General features: G+C 42.2%; 1 protein-coding gene across 1 annotated transcript; it reads right to left on the bottom strand.

Annotated features, from left to right (window-relative positions):
- Window positions 1-1,065: 1,065 nt before the first annotated feature.
- BRS3 (bombesin receptor subtype 3) lies at window positions 1,066-6,298 on the bottom strand. Its single transcript, XM_061598501.1, has 3 exons — window positions 5,865-6,298; window positions 4,599-4,950; window positions 1,066-1,461 (listed from the first exon to the last, which is right to left on the bottom strand). The coding sequence occupies exons 1-3, from the start codon at window positions 6,296-6,298 to the stop codon at window positions 1,066-1,068; spliced, it is 1,182 nt and encodes a 393-aa protein (XP_061454485.1).
- Window positions 6,299-10,366: the final 4,068 nt, after the last annotated feature.

Genomic DNA, 10,366 nt, shown 5'->3' with positions numbered 1-10,366 from the left:
AGGCTAACGGGGGCAATTCAGGTCATGATTTCATCTTCCTGTGTTGGATCACACTGTTGACAAGGTGCCTTGAAGAGGAACAGGGAACCCCCAAGCTTCTGAGTTGCTCTTTGGCATTGGTTCCCACCCCAAAAGAAAAATGCACAGCCACACCCTTCCCTATTCTTTTCTGAGAAACAAAATCAAACTGACTGGGGAAACACCCAGAGTTCAAGAGGGGAGGGCATGGAGAGGTGGTGGGTATGTTTCGTTTTGACAGACAAGTCTAGCTTTTAATCACAGTGAATTATTTTCCCAAGGCCTCTCCAATCACAGTGATTTGTGGGAGGGATGATGAAGTAAATAACGGGTTGTTCTCCACATAGGTCATCACTCTCCTCTGAGTTTTTACTGTGAGAGCAGGTGTAGGCAACGAAGTTAAACTTTTGGGTGGCCTGCACAAAAGCCCCTGGATGAATCTTTGAGATTTGGCAGGCTTAATCAACTCTGGAGGTGCTCCTTTGCCTGAAAATTTTATCCACTTATGTAAAAAGAGGAGGAAGTTATTATATTATTCATTATAGTCAATGGGACTGAAACAGCTTCAGATTTAAATCAGATTTGGATGCAAATAGTTAATCAAATTGGAACAACACAAATCCAAAACAGATCAGTCTGCTTCCAAAAGCTACAGATTCATATACTAAGTGAATCTTGTGGTCGCTGTACCTCCCCCTCCTGTTTTCTGAGCACAGGTTAGTATTCAGATCTTAGCCATCACGGGCTCTTCTTTTGCTCTTTTCTAAATACCTTTATTGTCTCTCCAACAGGAAGGCAACTATAAAAATATTTTTGCAGAATGATCAAGTCTAATAGGACTGGAACAGCAGCTTGGTAGACAAACCTCAAGTGTTGAACAGATGACAATTGTTTGCATTGAGTCCATGGGCCTCAATGTGATTTGTGTGTGGTGCAACAGAAAGTGATCCACTGAGACACAGCTTTATCGCCTTTTCTTTTCTAGATCCCAGGGTGCTTCAGTCCTGATGGATCTTGGCATGACAACCTTCCTCAGAATGGGCTGAATTAAACACTCTCCTCTTCTTTGGTGATACTGTAATCTGTTAGCAAAGTGACACTGATTTCAGATCCTGTGACTGACATAGCCCTGGTAGGAATATTATTTTGGGTGATGCTGGAACGTCGTGGACGGGCCTTGGTTTTGCAGCACAGGACTTCTTTCTTAAAATGTTGACGGAAGCTTTTGCTCAGCCAGTAGAGTGCAAAGGGGTTGACACAAGAATTGCTGAAGGCCAACGCCCGTGAGAATATTGTAGCAACAAGGTGGAAGGTGGATGTATCTACTGAAGCATGGTATGTGAATGAACGATACAGGTAAAGGATGTGGTTAGGGAGCCAGCAGAGGGCGAACAAGCCAATTAAGACCAGAACAGTTTTGGCCACTCTCTTGCGAGATTCGATCTGCAGAAAAAATATTTGCACATGCAAATTATCATTTTGTAGTTTCTACATATGTTCTTAAAAAGAAATATATCAAAATCAAAATGGCTGCAAAAGATAGACTTGCCTTCTCCAGATGTTTTGCACTATAACTCTCATCAGCTACAGCCAGCTGTGCTGGTTCAATATGATGGAAGTTGCAATCCAAAACATCTAGAAGGCACCAGGTTGGGGAAAGCTACGATAAGCTGTACTAGGGTTTATCTGGGCAGGAGCTGTGGTTGATGAGTTGGAAGAAACAAAATAAAACTACAGCATGGAGAATTTATTTATTTTCAGAAGGTTGGGCATCTGATGAATCCAAAAAGATTTAGGCTGCAATTCTGAGTAGATATGTATTGGATTGCCGCCTAAGTCAAGTGACTAGCCAAACTTCACTCAAATATTGTCAAATAATGGCAAATTATTTTATATTACAAAATATTTGATACTTAGATGAGTTACAAAAGGAGATTAGAATAAAGTCCTGTACTCACTTACCTAAGTGTGTCCCACTGAATTCAGTGGGACTTACTTCTGAGTAGACATGTATAGGATTCACCGTTTGTTAACTTATTTTGAAAAAATAGTAAACATTTTTATTGCATGATCATAGATCATAACAATATAAAGTTAAATAAAAACACATAATTGTTAAATAAGTAGAACAACTGGTAAAAACAAGGTTCAGACAAACACTATCAACAATTCATCAAATGTATTTTGTTCATTAGTGGTATTTATAGAAAGAGATATCTAAAATTACTAATTTGACATACATTTTTTAAATGAAACTATAATAGTGTAATTACTTACTATATTTATTATAACTTTTAACAATTTTAGGTGAGGGTTCTATAAATATAGATGATTCACTGACCATGTCTTCTCTTTTGCTGTTTATCCTGGACTAGCAGGGTCAGCTTACCTTTTTTAAAAACTCATAATTGAAAGAGAAATAAAGCAACATAGCAGTATCTCTTAAAATCTAGAAGTAAGTTTCTAAATGCAGTTGTAAAGCTGCAACATACACAGTGACATTCGTGGATTCATGGAATGTTTCACTGCAGTCAGATTGACCTATGATCATGCAACAACAGACAGTCAATCTCGCATTCGCACATAATACTTAGGATAGTTTGTTTTAACTGTAGATAGTTCAAACCACAAGACATCTCGCAGACTAGCAGATAAGCCACAGCTTGTTTCTCTAAAACTGCTTTGTTTTCAAGGTCCTCATGCCACATGCCTCTGTAGCCTGGTGAGCATGGCTAAGCCATGGTTAAGCAAGACGGTTGGTTTGGACATAATGCCAAGCCATCATTAAAATAAGCCAACAGAAAACCATGGCTTCACATCACGGCGTCTTGCAAGAAAACAAGCCGTGGCTTGGCTAGTCTCTGCTAGGCTTGGTTCAGATGTAAAAACAAACCACCCTTCAGCTAAATAAACTATAGCTTATCATTATGTAAGAACCAGGCCATTATTTTACTGGCCAGTTGGTCAACACACCAACCCTACATTTACAGCATATTTAGATCTTATACCTACTAATGTGGGAGTAAGCCCCGCTGAATGCAGTGGGGCTTACTTCTGGGTAGACTAGGAGAGGATTCCATTGTTAGACTCCTAATCATTCCAATAGTTCTCAGTTTTTTCAGTTTGGAGACTGGCCACCTTGCTTGGATCTTTATTTAAGTCCAGACTTTATGCCACATCCATATTTACGGGCAGAGATATACACCTCTGCCTCTGGCAGCCAGTAGTGAGACACATTTGGTGGAGAGTCAGCAGTTCAGCAGCAGAACACCTGCTTTGCAAGTGGATAGTCCAAGGTTTAATCCCTGGCATCTCAAAAGGTTTAAGGTATCGCGGCTTGATAAGAATGGCGACATCCTATCAGAGCAAATGATACTGAGCTGTAGCAGGATCCAAAACTCCCCCCACCTCCCACAGACCACTCTGACAGGTGGGGATCACCTGTCAGTCACCTGACATCGGGTCATTCCACTTCAAAGGAAGAACTGGGAGTGTACTCTCAGGACTCCCTCAGTTCTTCTCTTCTGCCTTTACAGGCAGGGCTTGAATTCAAGCCACAGCTGCAAAGGAATGGTCTCAGTTGTATAACACAATATCTATGTGACCTTGGCTAGGCTTGGCAAGAAGGGCCTTGCTAGCCAATGTCTGTATTACAGGGGAACATCTGTTGCTTTGCTTTCTCTACCTTATCAGTATAGAAGCACAACTGGGCAGAGCCTGCCCTTGATTAGTTGGACGTTAGTTAAAAGAAAGTAAGGTGTGATGCAAGATGAAGATGAAAATGACCCATCAATGTGTCCCATCAGATTGAAGTCTGGCCTTCCATCTCCTACAACAGATGAGGACCAGTGGTTAAAAAACACTGCTCTAGTCAGCACAAAACACATTCCTGTAGCTCAAGTAATAAACATTGACGATTATAGAACAGGCTCCATTCATCAAAATGGTACTTTCCAGATGTATGGCTGCTCCCTCATGTGTTGGTATGGCCTTCAATCAAGTGATTTCATTGGTCTGATCTATGTGGTCAGAAGGAGCTTGTGGTACAGGCTTCTAGGCAGTAGTGCAGTGGCAAATTCAGAGGTGTAAGGTCTCTTCATGTCAGTCACAGCCACGCCCCTCCACCCTTTTTTGGTTGCCAAGTTGAAAATGAGATTCTTGTTAATGCCTGCTTCCACAACAACAGATATCCCTAGGAGCCAATAAGCATGAAAGGGGAAAGTGTTGGCTACTGAAAAGAGTCTTATCAGTGGGTGACTTGCCTCATTTCACTCTGATTGGCTCCAATCAGCAGGAAAAGGACAAGGAAGCATGTTAGAAGACTCTTCTCAGTGGTTAACACACTCCCCTTTCATGGAGATTGACTCATAGGATGCTAGAGACATAGGGACCCTGCTGGGACCCTGCTCCTAAAAAAGTAAGGGATCTAAGCCCCCCCCAGACCCTGGATGACTACACCCATGTTTCCAGGGACATAGACTTTCTCAAAAAGCCACACGCTGGCTAGGGCTGATGGGAGTTGTAGTCCAAAACATTTGGAGGGCACCATGCTGGCTGAGCCTGCTCTAATCTTTACGTACCTGCTTACGAGCATGGCTGTGTTCTTCTGCTGGCATGTTGCACGTACTTTTGTACAGCGTTTTGGCAATAAGAAAATAGTAGATCGATATAATAGCAAGCGGGATGATATAGAACATCAAGAAGCAAACCAAAGAATGAGCTTCCTGCAGGATTCTCTCAGATACTGGGTAAGGAGCACAGGTCTCAAAAGAGGCATTTTTCTCAGGAATGTGGAAGGCATAGAGATCCGAGGACACAGCCTCTGGAACAGCTAATAACATGGAGACAATCCAGACACAGGCACCTTTACAGCAGGTCTTCAGCACAGCATCAGCCCTTTGCAGTTCCAAGGGTTTAACAATTGCTTTGTACCTGGAATCACATGAAAATCAATTAAAATACTAGGCATCCAGGAACCCAAGAACTGTCCCCCTGATATTTTAATGCCATAGTTTGTGCACCATCAAACTCCAGAAAATTTGGCTGGAAAAACCCATAATGAATGTCTGCATATGCAAATAAATTAAATTTAATGCCATCAATGTTGCTGCTCTCATTCTGTTCAGCAGAAAGTATTTAGCCTTGGAGTTTTTTTAGCTTTTGGGTTGGCTTCATCATCGCCAGAAAATGGGCTGCAAAGGTTTTCAGTCATTTTCACACTTCAGCTTTTGCTCCTAAGGAAATGCTGTCATATACCACTAGGTAGCACCAAGATACCGCTTAGCTTCTTCTTGCCTTTGGGCAAATTGGCTGGGTTTTAAAAATTATTATTCTCTCCATACACAGTGGGAAATGTTGCTTTTCCAGATGCTAACAGTTATCTCGAATCACTTGGGATTTGTTTCAAGTATTCCACATACTGTTCTCTTAGTAAGAATTCTGTCGCATTCACTTTCCGTTATTCATAAATCAGAGATAACATTTTATACATCTTAGACATACTGGAAAAAATATAGTTGCTAATATTAATAAAAAGATCTTAATCTTCAACCACAGAAATCTAAAGTGGAAAGACGAAGCTTTTAAATCATGGGGGGAAAGGATATCAAAAGCTCATTGATCACAGTTTATATCCCTCCCAGCCTTATTTCAAACATCTGGAGATCAGGAGTGAAGGGTGTGTAAAAAGTACTATATTGTGCTGTAAAAGTGTCCAGATCTGGCCACCAACAGAACTGAGGGTCCTTTCCTGGGCGGAATGACCCACTCCAGCTCAGACATATTTTATTCATTGTAATATTCTATGGTCAAGAAACTCTTGATCAGATAAATTCCTTCAAACTTACCTGTCAGCACTGAGCACAGTCAAAGTGAATACAGACACTCCTACAGACATTCGCTGGATAAATGACAGTAACTTGCAGCCGATTCTTCCAAACAGCCAGGTATCCACAATGTAGCAAGCAGCGTCTATTGGCACACAGGTTAAGAGAAGAAGCAAATCGCCAAAAGCCAGGCTGGTGATGAAGATATTTGGGACGGTCTGCATTGATTTGATCTTGAAAAAGACTTTAATAAGGATCACATTCCCAAGCAGTCCCACCGCAATTATTGTGGCATACGTCACATAAATGGTGCAGAGTATCCCCAACCCAAGCGAAGCATCTTCTGGCCATCTTTCCTGTACAGTTTGGTTCCCAAAGTCAGGTGCTGGGTGCTCAGTTGCATTTGCAAATTCAGATGGAATTGCATTTGTCAACAGCAATGGTGCCCTGGACATTTTGTCAGCTCAGGATGAAATTAAATTGGTCAAAAGCATTTAATGCTGACCCCCGCAGCACGTCAACCAAAAAGTTAGACAGGGAGTCTAACCCATTCGCTGGAAATCCATTCCACAGGACGTTTAACTCATTTCTTCTCACTCTGGAGTCTCAAAGCACGATAGGGAGGGATGATGCTCAAGATTCACTGCTGAACTGTGTGGGAGGTGTAGAACTTTCTCTTTTTGAAAATATGCCTTACAGCTACTGTGGGGGAAAGCAGAGAAGAGAGAGGAGGAGGAGGAAATTGTGCGTGGGGGAGTGATTTGCTTTTTGCAACATGTTACCCTGTCAACAGTACACTTATCATTTTATTACTTTGTTTGGCTCTTTCCACATTTTGCAAACTGAATTGACATTTTCACCTAAAAAGTATCTACTGGATATCTGCAATGTAATAGGGAGAATTAGGAAATAGAAGCAAACAAAATAAATTCTTGTTGTGTTCACCCCAATCTCTGAGCAGTGCAAGACTTCCATGGGTTCCTGTGCTTACCTGTGGTTGGAAAGAAGGTCATCAGACATTGTGGTGTCTTTATGACATATGGTTTATTTACACATATTCACAACCTGCGTGTAAGATGGAGGGGTTCACAGCATGATCAGTACATCAGATCTTGCTGTCCATTGCGCACAGCTTTGGGGGTACAGCAAGCAAGCAAGCCTCTCTGTCTGTCTCCAGTTCCCAGCCTTTCCACAGACTAGGCTAAAAACACAAGTTTCTCTTTGGCTCCAGGTTGGTGGGAGGGAGGCCTCTCTCCAGAAAGAGTTCCAATAGCTGTATTCCCTTTGTGTTATATATTCTGACATATGCTAATAGTGGCCACTTGACAACCCCATTATCACACAGGCTAGCTTAACAAAGGAAACTAGTCTGACCAGTGGAACAGGTTTCTTCCTTTGCAGATCCCAAATCAGACGCTGAAAAGGGGATTCATAGAAATCATCCATCTCAACCCCCAATCCCATAACATTATGTTTAGCTCTTACTTTACATAACTTTTATATAGACTTCTAAAACACTTTGCATACATTATCTTAGACTTCCTTACAACAATCCTGTAAGATAGGTCAATTTTATCCTCATATTGTAATTTCAAGGTTGCAAATTGTTTGTTCAAGATGACCTAGTGAGCTTTTACTGGAGATAAAACTTGAATTGGTTATAGATCACTCTCTTAGTCCAGGGATGGAACACCTGTGGCCCTCCAGATGTTGTCAGACTCCAGCTTCCGTCACCACTGACAATCACCTACGCTGGCTGAGGCTGATAGGAGTTGGTGTCCAACAACATCTGCAGGGCCAGAGGTTTCCCATCCCTCTCTTAGTAAGGTTAACAAGTCATGGAATAAGAGGAGATGTCCTCTTGCGGATCAGGAACTGGCTAGGAAACAGAAAGCAGAGAGTAGAAATAAATTGACAGTTTTTCTGATGGAGGGCAGTAGAAAGGGGAGTCCCCAGAAGATCAGTATTGGGACCTGGGCTTTTTAACTTTTAAATGATCTAGAGTTCAGGGTGAGCAGTAAGGTGGCCAAGTTTACTGATAATACTAAATTGTTCAGGGTGGTTAAATCAAAAAAGGTATTGTTAAGAGTTTCAAAGGGACCTCTCCAAACTGAGTGAATGAGTGATAAAATGGCAAATGCAAGTATAAAGTTATGCATGTTGGAGCAAAAAAATCTTAATTTTGCATATATGCTCCTGGGGTCTGAACTGGTGGTGACTGACCAGGAACGAGACCGTGGGGTCTTCATGGATATCTCAATGAAGATGTTGACCCAGTATGGGGCAGCTGTGAAAAAGGCAAATGCCACGCTAGGGATCGTTAGGAAAGGTCTGGAAAAGAAAACTGCCGTTGTTGTAATGCTGTTGTATAAATCTGTGGTGTGGCTGCATTTGGAATACTGTGTACAGTTCTGGTTGCCTCACCTCAAAAAGGATATTGTAGAGCTGGAAAAGGTTCAGAAAAGGACAACCAGAATGATCAAGGGGATGGAGCGACTCTCCTATGAGGAAAGGTTGCAGCATATCATAGAATCATACAATTGTAGAGCTGGAAGGGGCCTACAAGGCCATCAAGTCCAACCCCCTGCTCAATGCAGGAATCCAAATCAAAGCATTCCTGAATCCTGACAGATGGCTGTCCAGCTGCCTCTTGAATGCCTCCAGTGTCGGAGAGCCCACTACCTCTCTAGGTAATTGATTCCATTGTCATATGACTCTAACAGTTAGGATGTTTTTCTTGATGTCGAGTCAAAATCTGACTTCCTGCAACTTGAGCCCATTATTCTGTGTCCTGCACTCTGAGATGATGGAGAAGAGATAGTATCCCACTCGTTACCTTCCCCCACTTTGAGAAGGAACACTTGATAAGCATTCTTTGAGCCAACTGTGGATCCACTTGATAGTTGTTTCATCCAGCCCATATTTAGCTAGCTTGCTGATTAGAATACCATGGGGCGCTTTGTCAAAAGCTTTGCTGAAGTCAAGATATATTATGTCCACAGCATTCCCACAGTCTACCAAGGAGGTTACCCAATCAAAAAACAAGATAAGATTATTGTGGCAGGATTTGTTCTTGAGAAATCCATGTTGGCTTCTAGTAATCACTGCATTGTTTTCAAGGTGCTTACAGACTGCCCATTTTATAAACTGTTCCAGAATTTTCCCAGGGATAGATGTCAGGCTGCCATGTTCCTCCTTTTTGCCCTTTTTGAAGACAGGGACAACCATCTGGCACTTCACCTGTCCTCCACAATTTCACAAAGATAATAGACAACGGCTCAGAGAGTTCTTCAGCCAGTTCCTTCAATACTGTATGATGCAGTTCATCGAGCCCTAAAGATTTGAACTTGTTCAAAGTGATTAGGTATTCCTTGACCATTTGTCTATGAATCTCAAGCTCCAGTCCTGCCCTTTCAAATTCACGTTTGCCAGGAGGGTCATAGACCCTCTTTGGGGAGAAGTCTAAACCACTTAGACACAATTTCTGGCAACCACTGAATTCAGCACAGGATGCTGAAAATTCCAGTAAGTCATTTTAGAAATATATGATTCTAGCCCTCATTGTCATGTTGAAATGCTTGAAAACACTGAGGCCATTTCTTCCATAGACTCCAAAGCAAGAAATGGGCTATGCTGGCCTTTTAGTAGCCAGGGGGAAAAGGCCCATGCACTTCCTTGTGACCCTTGGTTCGTAGGTATCTGCCCCTTCATGCACATTTCTTCCAAATGCATCCTGTTATCTTCCCCCCACTGCTAAAATGCTTTTTCCCACATTCCAAAGTCTACCCAGGTTTTGCACCTGAAACAAGGTAGGAAAATGGAAAGAAAAATCCTCCATTTTGCAGATGAGTTTTCTTTGTTTGCCCCCACTGAGTCATTGCTCCCCACAGCCCTTGCATGATAACTCCTATTGTTCTGGCATTGCAGCTGTACTTGCCCTGAGGCAGGGTGGTGGATTGTGGCTTTTGTCAGAGCGTACCCTGGAGCCACAGAGGCTTTCTTGCATCTCATTTGAAGAGAGGCTCTTCCACTTGAGTTTGAAGGTCAGCTAGTTGCTTTTGCTCTCTGTTGGAGAATGGCCTAACAAGGGAAGATACAACACCTTCCCACTTGCTTGTTCAGCACTACAAGTTGGCAGGCCTTCTCTGACCAGCTGCCAGGATTCATGCTCAGCTATGCACACCCAAGCTGAATGACAGCCAGGGACTGTTGTGCAGAGGTGTTAAAAGGAGGTGCACATGCCTCTGTGGAAGGGAGCACATGCATTTCATTTCCTTTGTGAGATGAACTGAGCAATCCTATCCTCAAGTTACGCCACGTAGACTATACAATCCACCTGAGAATATAGGAAGATGCCTTATACTAAGTCAGACTATTGGTCCATCTAGCTCAGTATTATGGATGTGAAAGTTGGACATTGAAAACAAGCAGATAAGAGAAAAATCAGCTCATTTGAAATGTGATGTTGGAGGAAAGTTTTGTGGATACCATGGACAGCGAAAAAGACAAATAATTGGGTGTTA

This window comes from Rhineura floridana, chromosome 16 (genome assembly GCF_030035675.1).
Source record: "Rhineura floridana isolate rRhiFlo1 chromosome 16, rRhiFlo1.hap2, whole genome shotgun sequence".
In the NCBI taxonomy this organism is placed as follows: Eukaryota; Metazoa; Chordata; class Lepidosauria; order Squamata; family Rhineuridae; genus Rhineura; species Rhineura floridana.
The sequence above is the reverse complement of the archived record's forward strand: the minus strand, read 5'-3'. Positions and strand labels throughout refer to the sequence as shown.